General features: G+C 36.3%; 1 protein-coding gene across 2 annotated transcripts in view; it reads left to right on the forward strand.

Moving 5' to 3' along the window:
- The window catches only part of GPR137C (G protein-coupled receptor 137C), an 83269-nt gene that overhangs the window by 48180 nt on the left and 15318 nt on the right, over positions 1-19771 (forward strand). Inside the window, exon 4 of one of the 2 annotated variants that reach the window (XM_054239944.2) lies at positions 10736-17643. The exons of the other annotated variant lie outside the window; for it this stretch is intronic. Within the exon in view, the coding sequence (XP_054095919.1) occupies positions 10736-11071 (336 nt within the window). The 3' untranslated portion in view covers positions 11072-17643. Of the gene's footprint in view, positions 1-10735; positions 17644-19771 lie in introns of those variants that run through there. 2 annotated transcript variants of the gene reach the window in all.

Consider the following 19771-nt stretch of genomic DNA (forward strand, 5'->3'; position numbering starts at 1 on the left):
TTCTTTGTTGATTTTTCACCTGGATGATCTGTCTGTTGCTAACAATGGGATATTGAAGTCCCCTACTGCTACTGTATTGCAGTTTATCTCTCTCTTTAACATTACTAATATTATTTGCTTCATATATTTGGGTGTTCTGGTGTTTGATGTGCATGTATTTACTATTCTTATGTCTTCTTGCTCAATTGACAACTTCGTCTATTGACCTTTTTCTCTTTACAATTTTTGACTTAAAATCTGTTTTATCTGGCCAAGTGCAGTGGCTTACACCTATAATCCCAGTACTTCGGGAGGCTGAGTGGGCAGATGGCTTGGCTTAGGAGTTCAAGACCAGCCTGGCCAACGTGGTGAAACCTCGTCTCTACTAAAAATACAAAAATTATCTGGGCATGGTGGTGCATGCCTGTAATCCCAGCTGCTTGGAAGGCTGAGGCACAAGAATTGCTTGAGCACAGGAGGTGGAGGTTGCAATGAGCTGAGATCACACCAGTGCACTCCAGGCTGGGCAACAGAGTGAGACTGTCTCAAAAAAAGAGAAAAAGAAAAGAAAAAGAAAGTCTATTTTATCTGATATGAATATAGCTCTTCCTACTCCTTTTTTGGTTTCCATTTCCATGGAATATCTTTTTCTGTCTCCTTACTTTCAGTTTGTGTGTGTCTTTACAGGTGAAGTGATTTTCTTGTATGCAACATATAGTTAGATCTTGTTTTTTTAATCCATTCAGCCACTCTGTATCTTTTAATTAGTTTAATCCATTTACGCTATGTTATTATCAATAGGTCAGGACTTACTGCCATTCTGTTACTTGTTTTCTAACGCTTCTTTTCCTTTCTTCTTTTTTACTGTCTTCCTTTGTGGTTAAGTGATTTTTCTGGCAGTATGTTTTAATCTATTGTTTTTACTTTTAGTGTGTGTTGCAGATTTTTGCTTTGTGGTTACCATGAGGCTTACAAAAAATATTTTGTAGTTATAACAGTTTATTCAAGATTCATAACAACTTTACTTTGATCACAAAAAGAAGAGAAAAGAAACACAGAATTCTGTACACATTAACTCCATTCTTTTCTACACATTTTGAATGCTTGATGTCACAGTTTGCATTTTTATATTACCTATCTCTTGGTAAATTATAGTTATTATTTTTAATACAATTGTCTTTTAGTCTTTCTCAGTTCTGTACCTAACACCAATAATCGAAATCCTTGCTTTTTTGATGTTGGCCCACAGATCCATAAGCTTTCTTTATTTCTTTTTTTTTTCTTTTTTCTCCTCTTTGTATTTTCAAATAGTCTGTTTTCAAGCTCACTGATTGTTCTGTTTAACCAGTTCTGCTGCTGTTAATCCCTATTGCATTTTTCATTTCATTCATCATATTTTAAGCTCCTGAGTTTCACTTTGTTGTTTTTATTATTTCAATCTCTTCATTAAATTTCTTTGATATATTCCACAATTGAGTCTGTGATTTCCTGAAGTTCATTGACCTTCTTTAAAACAGCTATTTAAAACTCTTTGAGAGATCACACATATCCATCACTTTGGGGTAAGTGGCACCTTAATTTTATTCATTTGATGAGGTCATATTTATCTGAACGTTCTTGATGCTTGTGAAAGTGTGACAGTGTCTACACACCAAGGGGTTACATTTTTATTTTAGTTTTCACAGTCTGGCTTTCTTTTTGCCTGGCCTTCGTCAGAGGGCCTTCCAGGGATTCTAAACAGACTGACCCTTGTGTTCCCTGAGCCTGCGTCCACTGCAGCTGTCTCAGCACCACACTCTAAGCCTAGGTTTGCTCTGTGTCTTGTGAGGGCTCTGAAGTTTATGCGAATTTCTGGCCCAGTTGGATCTGGGGAAGACCCAAGGAAGGTACTGGGGCTGTGTGGGAATGCTGGCCTGGGACCTGAGTCCAGAAAACTATCCCAGTGGCCCAGATGGGGGTGCCTCCTGGCAGATATTTACACAGGAGTAGGTGGAGCTTAAGAGGCAAAGGCAGTGTGACTTCTATGGCATGTAAGACTTGGACTCTGCCTGTTTTTCTGATTCCTCTGCCAATATTACTCTCCTCTTCCTTTTCTAGCCACATTGGCTTTTTGTTCCCCAGCTTCTCACCACAAAACATATGCTAAGTTTATTCCATCCATATAGGCTTTGTATTGTATATTTTTTTCCCTCTGCCTGAATTGCGTTTTCTACAGGTACCTATGTGATGGATTTTTTGCATTCAGGCCTCAGTCAATTTTTCAAAGTTGCTCTTCATAACTACCAACTAAGATATCCTCTATTCTGATTACTACATCTGTCACCCTCTTTTGTTATCTTCACAGCATTTATCGGTAGCCAAAATTATTTCTTTATTTATTTTTATACTTATTTTCTGCTTCTCCCTGCTAAAGTATAAACTAGGAAAGGAGCTCTCTTATGTGTCTTATTAATTATTTAGTCCTTTTCTAAAATAATGCCTGGTATATTTTAGTGAAGTGAAAATAAGGGTAGTCTCCCCTTATCTCAAGTTTTCTTTACACAGTTTCAGTTACTGCAGTCAATGTCAGTCTGAAAATAGGTGAGTACAGAACAATAAAATATCTTGAGACCTCATTCACATATCTTTTATTACAGTATCTCGTAATAATTGTTCCATTTTATTATTAATCTCTTGCTATGCCTAATTTATAAATTAAATTTTATTATAAGTGTGTATGAATAAGAAAAAAGTATATATAGTAGCAAACCCTATATATACTTTACCAAATACTTTACCGAACTGTGGATAGTAGCAAACCCTATATATACTTTACCAAATACTCTCTGGGTAAAGGGGGGACAACTGTAGTAGGTATTCAGTAAATATTTGTTGAATAAGTACATTCTGTGCTTGTATATAGTCTTTGCCAGAGTAGCTTTACCCTAGTAACCAAATAAGCCTCCACTATTGGGTTGTATTAAGAGCAAATTGCACCAATAAACATGCCCAATGACACGTAGTTGAACCAGAATTAAAACTCAAGTCTGACCACAGGTCTCTGCTAGTAACCACCATGGATACACTCCATTTACATCACCCTGTGTTTACTTTTAAACTTTTAGGTATGTATTTTTATATAGGTTTTAATTTACATGGATATGTTTGTTTGCTTATTAATAACATTATTTCACCTAAATTCTTTTTGGATTTTGTGATAATACTATGGCAAAATCAAAAGAATAAATCATGTTGTAATGCTATCATCAATATAAAAGTATACCTCTTTCCTCTGTTCCATCAGTATTTGGGTCTTAATTTTATTTGTTTTGGTCTTTTCATTGATATGCCTTAAAAGTTTTAATTTAGACTTATCTAATAGATGCATAATTATTCACATTTCTATATGTGTAAATTATTTTTATAGTTTATACATACAGAAATGTAAATAATTATGCATCTATTAGATAAATATTGATATTAGATAAAGTGTGAATAAATATACATCTGTATGTATAAACTATATGTATAAACTATAAAACTAATGACACCTCAGTAGTGAGAGCAATAATTCATGTAGGACAGTTAGGAAGCATACTGTATAACATTATCTTTTGCATGAATACATTCAATATTTACATAGTACTTCAAACATTTATTACTTTGTCACTAAAAGGTGTCATTTTGGGAGGTGAATTGTAAAAGTGACCTAAAAAGTACAAACTATAGAACTTGATGGTATACTGTGTCTTTGAACACTTTCTGTATCTTTAAAAGCAGTGGAGCCGAGGGGAGGGATTTTTGGAATTTGAGAATGAGGCTGTGAATTGGCACCGCCAGAGGGAGTGATGATTCAGTGCCCAGAAAACCCGAGGACAGAAGCTGTTATCTGAGAGAGTACTCAAACAAGAATGGATTTTAAATGCTTTGTGAATACCTGTCCTTATGCTTCTGCCCATAGCATGTACCATTTGGGGTTCTTGGTTGCAAGCAACAGAAACTGGTTCTATTTAATTTAAACAAAAAGGGAAGATGATGACTAAATAGGAACAGCTCTGGATTGTAGTTCCTAGCTAAAATGCAGAGAGTGAGTGATCACCACATTTCCAAACGAATTTTTACTGCCCACAGACCAGGAGATTCCTGGGTGGAAAAGCGCCATGAGTCTCCAGTGTGGCTCTTTCAGCTAGGGCAGCGGGTCTTTACACAAAAACTCACACAAATCCAGGTGCCGTTTCAACTGGTGACTGGAACACCTGGGAGACAGAGTCACCCGTTCACCTGAAAAAAAAAAGGGGGCTGAAAGAAGGAGCTAGGTGATCTGGCTCAGCTGGTCTCACCCCCACAAACACCGGCAGTCTAAAACACTTTGGATTGAGAGTTTCACAGCAAGCACAGCTGGACCCAGGATAATCTAGCTCTATGGGAGGAAGGGTGTCTGCCGTTACCAAGGCAGTCCACCACTACTGAGGCAGTCCACCATTACTGAGGCAGTCTGCCATTACCGAGGCAGTCCATCATTACTGAGGCAGTCTGCCATTACCGAGGCAGTCCACCATTACTGAGGCAGACTGCCATTACTGAGGCAGTTCTGACTATACCCCTATAAACAAAACTGCAAGAAAGTTCACACAGCAGCTGGGCAGAGCCCATGGCAGCTCAGCAGTGCCTCTGCTGGCAGACTGTTACTAGGCTATCTCCTTGCTGGGCAGGGCACCTCTGAAAAAAGGCAGCAGAATGACAGGAATTTATAAATAAAGCCCCACCTTCCCAGGACAGAGCACCTGGGGAAAAAAGGCGGCTATGAGTTCTGCTGCAGCAGACTTAAATGTACCTGCCCAGCACTTCTGAATAGAACAGTGGGCTCACAGCTCAGCACTTGAGCTCCTATAAGGGACAGACTATCTCCTCAAGCAGCTCCCTGACACCCATATAGCCAAAGAGACAACTTATAAAGGAGAGCTCAGGCTGACATCTGGTGGGTATCTTTCTGGGACAGGGATAACAGAAGAAGAAACTGACAACAACCCTTACTGTTCTGCAGCTGCTGCAGGTAATCCTCAGGCAAGCAGGGTCTCGAGTGGACCTCCAGCAGTCCTACATCAGGGGGGCCTGACTTAGAAAGAAAACTAAGAAACAGGAAGTAATAACTTCATCAGCAACAAAAAGGACATCCACTCAGAGACCCCATCTGAAAGTTACCAGCCACAAAGACCACAGGTAGATAAATCCACAAAGATGGGAAAAAACCAGTGCAAAAAGGATAAAAATACTGAAAACCAGAATGCCTCTCCTCTTCCAAGGGATCACAACTCCTCACCAGTAAGGGAACAAGGCTGGATGGAGGATGAGTCTGATGAATTGACAGAAACAGGCTTCAGAAGGTGGATAATGTTCTAACCCAATGTAAAGAAACTAAGAACCTTGAAAAAAGGTTTGACGAAATGCTAACAAGAATAAACAGCTTAGAGAGGAATATAAATGAATTGATGGAGCTGAAAAACACAACACGAAAACTTCGCGAAGCATACACAAGTTTCAATAGCCAAATCGACCAAGCAAAAGAAAGGATATCAGAGATTTAAGATCAACTCAATGAAATAAAATGAGAAGGCAAGATTAGAGAAAAAAGAGTGAAAATAAATGAACAAAGCCTCCAAGAAATATGGGATTATGTGAAAAGACATAATCTACGTGTGATAGGTGTACCTGAATGTGACAGAGAGAATGAATCCAAGCTGGAAAACACTCTTCAGGATATTATCCAGGAGAACTTTCCAAACCTAGCAAGGCAGGCCAACATTTAAGTCCAGGAAATACAGAGAACACCACAGAGTTATTCCCCAAGAAGAGCAACCCCAAGGCACATAATTGTCACATTCACTAGGGTTGAAATGCTAAGGGCAGCCAGAGAGAAAGGTCGGGTTACCCAGAAAGGGAAACCCATCAGACTTACAGCGGATCTCTCCGGAAAAACAAGCCAGAAGAGAGTGGGGGCCAATATTCAACCTCCTTAGAGAAAAGAACTTTCAACCTATAATTTTATAAAGCTTCATAAGCAAAGGAGAAATCTTTCATGAACAAGGAATTGCTCAGAGATTTCATCACCATCAGCCCTGCTTTACAAAAGCTCCGGGAGGAAGCACCAAACATAGGAACGACCAGTACCAGCCACTCCAAAAAGTACCAAATAGTAAAGAGCTTCAACACTATGAAGAAACCACATCAACTAATGGGCAAAACAACCAGCTACTCTCAAAATGGCAGGATCAAATTCACACATAATACTAACCTTAAATGTAAATGTGCTAAATGCCCGAATCAAAAGACACAGACTGGCCAATTGGATAATAAGTCAAAACCCATCAGTGCACTATATCCAGGAAATCCATCTCACATGTAAGGATACACATAAGCTCAAAATAAAGGGATGGAGGAAGATCTTATCAAGCAAATGGAGGGGGAAAAAAAAGCAGGAGTTGCAATCCTGGTCTCTGATAAAATAGACTTTAAACCAACAAAGATCAAAAGAGACAAGAGAGCATTACATAATGGTAAAAGGATCAGTGCAACAAGAAGAGCTAAGGATCCTAAATATATACACGCCCAACACAGTAGCACCCAGATACATAAAGCAAGTTCTTAATGACTTAGAAAGAGACTTAGAATCCCACACAATAATAGTGGGAGACTTTAACACTCCACTGTCAATATTAGATCAGTGAGACAGAAAATTAACAAGGATATCCAGGACTTGAACGCAGACCTGGACCAAGCAAACCTAATAGATGTTTACAGAACTCTCCACCCCAAATCCACAGAATATGCATTCTTCTCAGCACCACATCACACCCACTCTAAAATTGACCACATAATTGGAAGTAAATCACTCCTCAGCAAATGCAAAAGATCAGCAATTATAACAGTCTCTCAGACAACAGTGCAATCAAATTAGAACTCAGAATTCAGAAAGTAACTCAGAACCACACAACTTCATAAAAACTGAACAACTGACTCTTGAATGTTGACTGGATAAACAGTGAAATGAAGGGAGAAATAAAGATGTTCTTTGAAACCAATAAGAATGAAGGCACAACATACCAGAATCTCTGGAACACAATTAAAGCAGTATCTAGAGGAAAATTTATAGCAATCAATGCCCACATGAGAAGAAAGGAAAGATCTAAAATTGACACCCTATCATCAAAATTGAAAGAGCTAGAAGAGCAAGATCAAAAAAACTCAAAAGCTAGCAGAAGACAAGAAATAACTGAGATCAGAGCAGAACTGAAGGAGATAGAGACACACAAAAAAACCTTCAAAAAAATCAATAAATCCAGGAGCTGCTTTTTTGAAACAATCAGCAAAATAGAGCACTGGCCAGATTAATAAAAAAGAAAAGGGAGAATAATCAAATAGATGCAGTAAAAAATGGTTAAGGGGATATCACCACAGATTCCACAGAAATACAAACCACCATCAGAGATTACTACAAACAACTCTATGCAAATAAACCAGTAAACGTGGAAGAAATGGATAAATTCCTGGACACTTACACCCTCTCAAGGCTAAACCAGGAAGAAGTCAAAACCCTGAATCAACCAATAACAAGGGCTGAAATTGAAGTAGCAATTAATAGCTTACCAACCAAAAAAAAGCTCGGATCCAGATGAGTTCACAGCTAAATTCTACCAGGCATACAAAGAGGAGCTGGTACCAGTTTTTCTGAAACTATTCCAAACAATTCAAAAAGCAGGAATCCTCCCCAAATCATTTTACAAAACCAATATCCTGATGCCAAAACCCAGCAAAGACTCAACAAGAACAGAAATCTTCAGGCCAGTATCCATGATGAACACTGATGCAAAAATCTTCAATAAAATACTGGCAAATCGATTGTAGCAGCACATCAGAAAGCTTATCCATCACGATCAAGTAGGCTTCATCCTGGGGATGCAAGGCTGGTTCAACATACACAAGTCTATAAACGTAATTTACCACATAAACAGAACCAAAGACAAAAACCACATGATTATCTCAATAGATGCAGAGAAGGCTTTGAGAAAATTCAACAGCCCTTTATGCTAAAAACTCTTAATAAACTAGGTATCGATGGAACGTATCTCAAAATAATAAAAGCTATTTACAACACACCCACAGCCAATATCATACCGAATGGGCAAAAATTGGAAGCATTCCCTTTGAAATCTGGCACTAGACAAGGATGCCCTCTCTCACCACTCCTATTCAATATAATGTTGGGAGTTCTAGCCAGAGCAATCAGGCAAGAAAAAGAAATAAAGGATATTCAATTAGAAAGGAGGAAGTCAAATTGTCTCTATTTGCAGATGACGTGATTGTATATTTAGAAGACGCATCGTCTCAGCCCAAAATCTCCTGAAACTGATAAGCAACTTCAGCAAAGTCTCAGGATACAAAATCAATGTGCAAAAATCACAAGCATTCCTATACACCAATAACAGACTTAAAGGAAGCCAAATGAAGAACAAACTGCCATTCACAGTTGCTACAAAGAGAATAAAATACCTGTGAAGACCACTAACAAAGGATGTAAAGGATCTCTTCAAGGAGAAATACAAACCACTGCTCAAGGAAATAAGAGAGGACACAAACGGAGAAACATTTCATGCTCATGGTTGGGAAGAATCAATATCATGAAAATGGCCATACTGGTCAAAGTAATACACAGATTCAACACTATCCCCATCAAGCTACCAATGATCTTCACAGAACTGGAAAAAACCACCTTAAACTTCATTTGGAACCAAAAGAGAGCTCACATAGCCAAGTCAATTCTAAGCAAAAAGAACAAAGCTGGAGGCATCACGCTACCTGACTTCAAATTATACTACAAGGCTACAGTAATCAAAACAGCCAGTGGAACAGAACAGTGGCCTCAGAGGCAATGCCACACATCTACAACCATCTGATCTTTGACAAACCTGACAAAAACAAGCAGTGGGGAAAGGATTTCCTGTTAAATAAATGGTGTTGGGAAAACTGGCTAGCCATGTGCAGAAAGCAGAAACTGGACCCCTTCCTGACACCTTAGACTAAAATTAACTCCAGATGGATTAAAGACTTAAACATAAGACCTAACACCATAAAAACTTTGAAGAAAACCTAGGCAAAACCATTTAGGACATTGGCATAGGCAAGGACTTCATGATTAAAACACCAAAAGCATTGGCAACAAAAGCCAAAATAGACAAATGGGATCTAATTAGACTCCAGAGCTTCTGCACAGCAAAAGACACAATCATTAGAGTGAAGCAGCAACCAACAGAAAGGGAAAAAATTTTTGCAATCTACCCGTCTAACAAAAGACTTATATCCAGAATTTACAAAGAACTAAAACAGATTTACAAGGAAAAAAAAAAACCCATTCAAAAGTGGGTGAAGGATATGTACAGACACTTTTCAAAAGAAGACATATATGAGGCCAACAAACATATGAAAAAATGCTTATCATCCCTGGTCATTAGAGAAATGCAAATCTAGTTGTATATATGTATGGGGTATATAAGGTATTTGTGATACAAGCATGAGAATCATAATAATCACATTATGGAAATGGAATATCTGTCATTTCAAGTATTTAACCTTTGTGTTACGAACAATTCAATTATACTTTTATTTTAGAATACACAATTATTATTGATTATAGTCACTCTGTTGTGCTATCAAGTACTATGTCTTATTCATTCTTTCTAACTACTTTTGTACCCATTAACCATCCCCACTCCTCCCCAACCCTTCCACTTCCCTTCCCAACCTCTGGTAATCAGCCTTCTACTCTCTGTCTCCATGAGTTCAATTGTTTTGATTTTTAGCTCCAACAAATAAGTGAGAACATGCCTTTCTGTACCTAGTATATATTATTTAACATGATGATCTCCAGTTCCATCCATGTTGTTGCAGGTTACAGGATGTCATTCTTTTTTATGGCTGACTAGTACTTTCCATTGTGTATAAGTACCACATGTCTTTTTCTTTCTTTTTTTTTTTTTTTTTTTTTTTCCAAGACAGAGTCTGGCTCTGTCGCCCAGGCTGGAGTGCAGTAGCACAGTCTTGGCTCACTGCAACCTTCGCCTCCCAGGTTCAAGCAATTCCCCTGCCTCAGTCTCCTGAGTAGCTGGGACTACAGGGGCATACCACTATACCCAGCTAATTTTTGTAATTTTAGTAGAGACAGAGTTTCACCATATTGGCCAGGCTGGTCTGGAACTCCTGACCTCATGATCTGCCTACCTAAGCCTCCCAAAGTGCTGGGATTACAGGCGTGAGCCATTGTGCCCAGCAGTACTACATTTCTTTATCTATTCTTCTGTTGATGGGCATTTAGGTTGCTTGGAAATCTTGACTGTGTAGACAGTGCTGCAACAGACATGGGAGTACAGATTATCTGTTTGATATACTGATTTCCTTTTTTTTTCGGTATATACCCAGCATTTGGGATTGCTGGATTGTATGGTAGCTCTGTTTTTCATTTTTTGAGGAGCCTCCAAACCATTCTCTATAGAGGTTGTACTAATTTACATTCCCACTAACAGTGTCCAAGGTTTCTTTTCTCCTAACAACCTCACCAGTATTTGTTATTACCTGTTTGTTGAATAAAAGCCCATTTGACTGGGATGGGGATGATACCTCGTTGCAGTTTTGATTTGTATTTCTCTGATAATAAATGATGTTGAGCACTTTTTTTTTTTTTTTTTTTTTTTTTTTTTGAGACAGAGTCTCACTCTTGTCTCCCCAGGCTGGAGTTCTGTGGCACCATCTCGGATCCCTGCAGCCTCGACCTCCTGGGCTCAAGCAGTCCTCCCACTTCAGTCTCCAAGTAGCTGGTACCACAGGCATGCACTACCACACGTGGCTAATCTTTGTACTTTTTGTAGAGATAATGTTTCACTGTGTCACTCAGGCTGGTCTCAAACTCCTGAACTCAAGCAGTCTGCCCACCTCGCCCTTCCAAAGGGCTGGGATTACAGGCATGAGCCATGAGCACTTTTTTGTATTCTTATTTGCCATTCGTATGTCCTCTTTTTACAATTATCTATTCAAAGCTTTTGAGCATTTTTTTTTATTTTTTTGAGACAGGGTCTCACTTTGTTGCCCAGGCTGGAGTGCAGTGGTGTAGTCACAGCTCACTGCAGCCTCAACCTCCTGGGCTCAAGCAATCCTCCTGCCTCAGCTTCCTGAGAAGCTGGGACTAGAGGTGCACACCACCATACCCTACTAATTTTTTATTTTTTCTAGAGAAAAGATCTCGCTGTATTCCCCAGTCTGGCCTCAAACTCAGTCTTAAGCTATCTTTCTGACTTGACCTCTGAAAGCACTGGGATTAAAGGCATGAGCCACCATGCCCAGCTTCCCATTTTTAAATCAAATTATTAGATTTTTTTTTCTATAGAGTTTTTTGAGCTTCTTATATATTCTGGTTGTTAATCCGTTATCAGATGGGTAGTTTGCAAAAATTTTATTTCTTTCTGTAGGTTGTCTCTTTACTTTCTTAACTGTGCAGAAGCTTTTTAACTTGATATTATCTGATTCAACCATTTTTGCTTCAATTGCTTGTGCTTGTGGAGTATCACTCAATAAACTTTGGCCCAGACCAATGTCTTAGAGAGTTTCCCCAATACTTTCCTGTAGTAGTTTCATAGTTTGAGGTCTTAGGTTAAGTCTTTAATTCATTTTGATGTAATGTTTTCATGTGGCAAGAGATAGGGTATAGTTTCATTCTTCTGCATATGAATATCCAGTTTTCTAAGAATCATTTATTGAAGAAACTACCTTTTCCCCCGTGTATGTTCTTGGCACCTTTGTCAAAAATGAGTTCACTATAGGTTTGTAGATTGGTTTCTGGGTTCTCTATTCTCTTCTACTAGTTAATGTGTCTGTTTTTATGTCAGTACCATGATGTTTAGGTTACAAAAGCTCTGTACTATAATTCGAAGTCAAGTAATGTGATTCCTCCAGTTTTGTTCTTTTTGCTGAGGACGGCTTTGGCAATTTTGGGTCTTTTCTGTTTCCATATAAATTTTAGCGGTTTTTTTTTCATTTCTGTGAAGAATGTCATTGGAATTTTAATAGTTATTGCATTGAATCTGTAGATTGCTTTGGGTATGATGGACATTTTAACAATACTGATTCTTCCAATTCATTAACATGAAATATCATTCCATTTTTTTGATGTCCTCTTCAGTTCCTTTCATCATGACTTACAGTTTTCATTGTAGAGATCTTTCACTTCTTTAATTTCTAGATATTTAATTTTATGTGTAGCTATTATAAATGGGATTACTGGTTTGATTTCTTTTTCAGATTGTTCACTGTTGGCATGTAGAAATGCTACTGATTTGTGTATGCTGATTTCTGTATCCTGCTATTTTTTTAATTTGTACTCATTATGCAATTGAAACAGTGTTATGATTTGATTCTTTTTCAATCTCTCGCTTGCTTTTTAAATACTAGTTATTATAAATTTGAAGTTTATTTCTACTCTTTCATTTTTTTTACTTTCTTGTGTATTTAAGGTTGTTACTTTCTTCCATGTCAGTGTCCTTGTGTAGACATTTAATTCATCTTTTTGTAAACTGATACAGGTATTTAGAGCAATATGTATTCTGAAGTACTGCCTTTGGCAGCTTTCCATAATCTTGGAATGTTGTAGCAACACTTACTATTTAACAAAAATAAAGAAAATATCTGTCTGGATTTCAGCCCGGTCTCAAACATTGCATATTTATACATCAATATGAGTTCGATATTATAGCTACAGGTCTTCCTTCAGCTCACCTTGGAAAAAAAGCCTAAAATTCACAGATATATTCTTTTTTTTTTTTTTGAAACAGGGTCTTGGTCTGTCTCCCAGACTGGAGTGCAGTTGGTTTAATCTCAAGTTCACTGCAACCTCCACCTCCTGGGTTCAAAGGATTCTTGTGCCTTAGCCCCTGAGTATCTAGGGTTACAGGCATGAGCCACCACGCAGGCTAATTTTTTTATTTTTAGTACACATGGGGTTTCACCATGTTGAACAGGATAGTCTCAAACTCTTGGCCTCATGTGATCTGCCTCCCTCAGCCTCCCAGAGTGCTAGGATTACAGGCATGAGGCACTACATGCAACCATGTTCTCTTTAGGTTCCTTATCTTCCATATGAAATTATAAATTTTACCCTTTGCTTGATTGTCCATGCATGGAATCTGACCTACTAAATAATCTAGAATTTCTGTATTCCAGATTCTTGTTAATTAAAATAAACTCTCAGCTGTCAAATTCGTAAGTTTAGTTGCTAGAAAGATGAACTGAAGGATATGCGGTCCATTTCTATCCATTTACCCACCTATTCCATTTTATGCTTAGACCAATCCAGATGGTTGAAGTTTTTTACCAAGACTACATTGTTTCCTAGATAGAGTCATCTTTTCTGATCTCCACTTTGATACCATACTTTGGCCTACATCAACATATTTGTAAAGTTTCTTGTAAGAAAAGTTTATTTTAAAGCCATAATTGTATAATGTTGTTGATAATATTGTCTACACAGTGTCTCCAGAAAAGATACTTTGCTCATATTCAGTACCTAAAACTGATATTGGTTAAATCCTTCTTTCCTCTGGCTGCTGTGTTCAAAGGCAAACATGTGGCTCACCTCTGTCAACCATAGTTGACCTTATGATAACTATTTTTGGTACTTGCTCTACCTCTAGTTTCATCTCACTTTCTTACCCACCACCCCCTCACATACACACACAGATACATTTCTATATATTTTTATTTTCTGTATATCTCTGTAATTGCTTCAAATTCTCTTGTGCAGTGAGAGTGGTATAAATAAAAACTAGAATCAGATATACCTTGTATTTCTTTTGTCAGGTATATCAATTTGAAAGTAATATGGAAAGACCTTAGAGAGAGTGTATTACAGTGATTAAAAGATGGAAACTGGCCAGGTGCAGGGGCTCATGCCTATAATCCCAGCACTTTCAGAAACCGAGGCAGATGGATCACTTGAGGTCAAGAGTTCAAGACCAGCCTAGCCAACATGGTGAAACCTCACTTCTACTAAGAATACAAAAGTTAGCTGGGTGTGGTGGTGCATGCCTGTAATCCCACCTTCTCAGGAGGCTGAGGCAGGAGAACTGCCCAGGAAGCAGAGGTTGCAGTGAGCTGAGATTGTACCACTGCACTCTAGCCTGAGCAACAGAGCGAGAAACAAACAAGCAAACAAACAAAAATATGGAAATTTAGGATCAGAGCAATAAGGACGTAAATTTCAGCTCTGCTGCTTATTCGCTGTGTGATCTTAGTCAAGTTGCAGTATCTTTAAGCTTCACTTTCCTGATCTGCAAAATGGAGATAATGATAGTGCTGTCATGGGATGCTATGAGGATAGGAACAGTACATACCTTATAAGGTTGTTGTAAGGATTAAACTTAAAAATACATAAAGTACTTGGTATAACGCCTATCACTAAAAAATTGCTTATAAATGTTATTTATTATGTATTCATGTAATTAGGACGTGTAGCCAAACTTCAGAGAGTTTCTGAACACATTAAAATGTTAGCAAAATTTGACTGGAGAGGGGTCCTATATAATAATCAAATTGTTAAAAGGAACAGTCACTGAAAAAAAAAAGAATTACCGAAGAACAGGATTCCCTGTTAGAATATTTTAACTTTGCTTAACTCTACGTGATTTATGTTCTACTCCATTTTGATTTTGATAAGATTTGATGTGTCTGATAGATTACATTTCATCAAATATTTAAGTAGTTTTTCTTAGAAGTTTTTGGAACAAATATGAAATGGCCTTTTTGGTGAGTATTTTTGTTCTGAAATCTCATCTTTTGCTGCAATCTCAGTTTTCCTTTATTTGCATTGAGATGATTCAATACTGTCTTTTAACTTTTTGTCTATTACTAACATTTTAAGTGTGCCTCACTAACATAGGCAAAGTTTTGTGAAGTTTAATTATTAATGAAACCCCTTTATATAGGGTAACTCAAATAGCTTCCATTTATTACCATGATTGTCAGTATTTGTCTTTTTCTCTCTCATTAAGTTTTTTTTTTTTTTTTTTGCTGTTTGCTTTGCCTTCATTTGTAGAATTTTGGGGACACATTTACTTTTTATCAGAATTATAAATCAATAAAGTAAATAAACTTACTTTTTATCAGAATTATAACTTTTAACATTAAAATGTATGCTAATAGAGTTATTTTTATTCTAACATTATTTTCTATTTCAGAAAAAATAAAAGCAGTTATAAGAATATAGAAAACATGTTACTTTTAAAAGACAAAATAATTCATCAGCATAAAAAGGTTCAAACCAGTTAGATGCGTAGTCCCTGAGATAGCAAGTTGGGATTCTTTGTATGAAAGACCACTCAAAGAATGTGTAGGAATAAAAGTTAAGCTTTTAGGCTTATATATCTGGCCAGGGACGTGTACAATTTTATATCTGGATAAGCGTGTAAAAGGAATCATTGGCACTCAAGATCGGCTTGTCTGCCAGCACAGTCAGCCGTTTGCAAATAATACATTTTCTCACTCCCTCCTGAATTTCTAACAGTTTTAATTATTATATAAACCTTTCTGTTTTGTGTTCACTCAATCCGTGATCCTTACTATTTAACATACTGGGATAGGAGACAGCATCAACCTCTTTTAGAGATACAGTAACATTCAATCTAATAATGTTTCTTATCTTTCATACAGGCCAAATAATACTATATGGCTAATGCAATGGTTTATGGTAACGTAGGCCATAATTAAGAAACAGGCTAAAATATTAATATGTCTCTTCCAGCATCTTGAAATAGCACTTAACTAGAATTTGGAGAGAGTGATGGTAGAAAAATTCAGATCGCATTATTCCCTGTAATAGATATGATTGCCACCTTCCTAACATTTTAATATGTAATATTTAATTTCCTAATACTGTAATTTCTCTCTTGAGTTATGGGATTTACTTTATCCTTCTTAAGCTGGGGAGCTTCTTTAGTTTGCTGCACTAGCTACTGTAATTGTTGTACTCCAAGTCTTACTTCCTCTTATGTTGCTGAGCTGACCCTGAAAACCTTGTCCCATTTGAAAAATCCCTACTTACACTTAGGTTTATATCTTCTATCCTCTCATAAGCCTATGTAGTTTTCTTCTCTGTGCTTCTAACCATTTTAATGTATGATCTAGCATTTTCAGAATTTTTAATTTTTCCATGACCAGATAGCCAACCCAGTAAAAGCCACAATATCAGGGTTATAGGAGCCAGAGATTGAGTGAGTTAACAGCGTGAAACCATTTGTGAAAACTGTGTAGCCCTTATAATTATCAAAACATGTATTTAAATTTATTAATTAGTTCTACTTTGTTTTCTTGTTTTTAATGCTGAGTTTGGCATCCAAATTTGAAAATGAAAATAGTATTTGTAGGATGACTTTAAAACAATAAAAAATACTTGCCGGATTCTGTGTTTGGTAATGGCTAAGATTGCTCCTAATGGACCAGCTTTCCACAGATTAGCAATCATAAATTCTGGACAAAGTATAAAAAAGCACTGAAGGCAAATGGAGAGCAACCACTTCAAAGAAGAAAATGACACTGAGTGACTTTCCTGTTTTTTACAACTTCTAGCCTGAGAAAAGGTTCCATCCTTGGGGCAGCCAAAACTTGAAGAGAAATCCACTGTTATATTGGCTTGAAAAATCAGAAGATAAAATTGTAGTCACTATGGCAGTTGTAAAGGGAGTGGAAAATCTTAAAAAGAAGACACCAAATAGAAGAAGCCCCAACTTTTATTATAAAGTCTGTCAAGTTTTTATCTGTTACCTGAACTACACATATGAAAGAAAGGCTCCAAACAGCACAATTAAGGATAAAGGAATTGAACTGAGATTTCAGGTGACCTATGTATGAGAGACAGAGTTTGGGATTTCAGTTCAGCCAAGTTAATTATTTGCTAAAATAATCAAAAATCAATGTTTTTCAGAAGAACATAGCAGAATCCAGACTCTAAAATATGTCACTCACAATGTCCAGGACAAAGTTACCAAATATATGAAGAAACAGAAAACATATAACTCATACTTAGGAGCAAAAACCAAAACTCAAAAGGCAAGGGAGACAATGCCACCACCACCAAGATAACCTAGATTTTGGATTTATGAGACAAAGCATTTATGCTCAAGGGTTTGAAGGAAAATACACTTGGATAAATAAATAGGAAATCTCAAGAGAAATAGAAACTATTAAAAGAACCAAATAGAAATTCTAGAATTTAGAATTAAAATATAGTATTTAAAATAAATGTCACTAATTGTTGCTTTGCAGCATATTGGAGAGGAAGGAAGTGTCAATTCACTTAAAGATAAATCAATAGAAAGTATCCAATCTAAAGAACAGAGGACAGTGTGAAAAGATTATAATAAAACAGACAGAAGTTCTGGGGTCTAATTATGTGTAATTAGAATCCTCAAAGAGAAAGAGGAAAATGAAGCTGGAAGAAGTAGTTGAAAAAATAATGATCTAAACTTTCCAATTTTGGTGAAAGATGTAAATTTATAGTTTCAAGCTTAGCAAACCCAGTCAGGATAAATATGAAGAAAATTTCATCTAGGGTCATTACAGTTAAAGTGCTCCAAACTGAAAAGAATAAGAAAATCTCGAAAACAGAAAAATAAATTACAGAATTACATAAAGGGACATCAATTTAAATGATCACTCACTCTTCATTAGAAACAATGAAGGCCAGAAGACACAGAAACAGTAATTTTTAAATGCCAAAAGAAAAAAGCTGTCAACTCTGAAATACATATCCAATGAAGATATTAGTAAAGAACAATGGAGAAATAAAAACATTTTCACATAAAAGAAAACTAAGGAGATTAGTTACCAGCATACCTACCTACACTGTAAGAAATGCCAAGAAAATTCTACAGACTGAAAAGAAATAAAACCAGCTTGAATTTCAGCTCTTCAGGAAGGAATGAAGAACATCAGAAATAGTAAATATGTGGGTAAATATGATTTTTAACTTATTTAAAATACATATGCAAAACAAAAATAATATTGTGAGGTTTACATATGTAGATGTAATACATCTCTATGTATTATACATAATAACTGTAGCATCAAGGAGAGGGGGTAAATGGATTATACAGTTGCAAAGTTCTAACATTTTACATCAAGTGATACGATATTAACTACTGCTTAGATTGTGAGAAGTTAAGGATATATATTATAATCCCTAGAGCAATGGTTCTCAAATTTTTTGGTCTCAAGACCCCATCACACTCCTAAAAATTATTGAGGATGCCAGAGAGCTTTTGTTTGTGTATATTATATCTATCTATTAATATAAACCATACTATAAAAAAATTATTAAAATATTCATTTATTTAAAATAATAAATGTATTACATTCTAACAAATAATGTTTTATTAAAAATTTAAAAAACAAAATAATAGAAGATTGGCATTGTTTTACATTTTGCAGATCTCTTTAATATCTGACTTAATAGAAGACAGCTAGATTTTCATGTCTGCTTCTGCATTCAATCTATTGTGATATGTTGTTTAGGTTGAAGCATATGAAGAAAATCCATCCTCACACATATATGTAGTTGGAAATGGAGGAGAATTTTAATAGACTTTTCAGATAATTGTGGATATCTTCTTTAATACTACACCAAAACTCAGAAGTGGAGGTTTCTTAAAGGTTAGTTACCATGTGGAATACAAAACCATACTGGTGAACTTTTTGTACTCTCCATCAGTCATTCTTGCATTTGAATCATTTTGTAACATCATGCATTAATCATTTGGAAAAGAATGGTCCTAAATCTTCAATATGTTGATGCATTTTATTAGACAGTATTCAAAAGCATGTGTTAATATCAGATCATCTCATTAGAAAAGTCTTTTAAGAAGCTGTCTTATAGTACATTATGTACAAGTATCTAAAAATAACACTTTTCACTTAAAAGTTCACATTTTATCATTGGAAATAAATACTGCCCCATGTTTTCATTGAAGTGATAGTCACTTTATTTTTTAAAAAAAAGAAAAACAAAAAACATATGCCCAGTAGCCAAGTCCAAATAACCATTGTTTGTCTGCCAGAGTTGTCTGTCAAGTAAAAAATGGTGTTCTATGAAAAAAAAGGAGTTAGATCCACTCACAAGTCCATCACGTAAGTGCTTTTCCTCAAGACAGCTGCTGTATTTCAGTTTGAAGCAGAATTACTTTAGGGGCCTATCTCATCTTATCACACAGAATGTTAAATAAACATGTGCTCTGGGGTTTATATTTAACATATATTTTCACTATTCATCAAGAATATTCTTCAGTGAAACTGGCTTTTTTCAAGTATGAGTGCATGGTAGTGAAGAAGGCAGTCACTGCCAGTACACTTCATTGCCACCATCTTGATTTGTGCTAAGGCCCAATAATTTTACATACAATTGGTTTAGCACAGATAGTGAAAATATCAACACAATTGGCCCAGGATAAACAATCAGAAAGGTTATTCAACACTTTGATTATTTTGGTACCACTTGTGTTCCCTGTCAGCTGTTGACATAAAATAATATTTTCTTGGATGATTAGTTGGTGCTGACACCATATAAATACAACAAAATAAGCCCTGCTACATCTGTACATTCATTCATTTGTAAGGCAAAAATATGTTTATAGACAAAACATTAAATCAATCTTTATATTTTCAGTTAAATCTTTAAATCAGTGGATTTCTGTATAATTGGAAATGGCAATTCCATGGTTCTTTTATA

The sequence above is a fragment of the Callithrix jacchus genome, chromosome 8 (genome assembly GCF_049354715.1).
Source record: "Callithrix jacchus isolate 240 chromosome 8, calJac240_pri, whole genome shotgun sequence".
Lineage (NCBI taxonomy): Eukaryota > Metazoa > Chordata > Mammalia > Primates > Cebidae > Callithrix > Callithrix jacchus.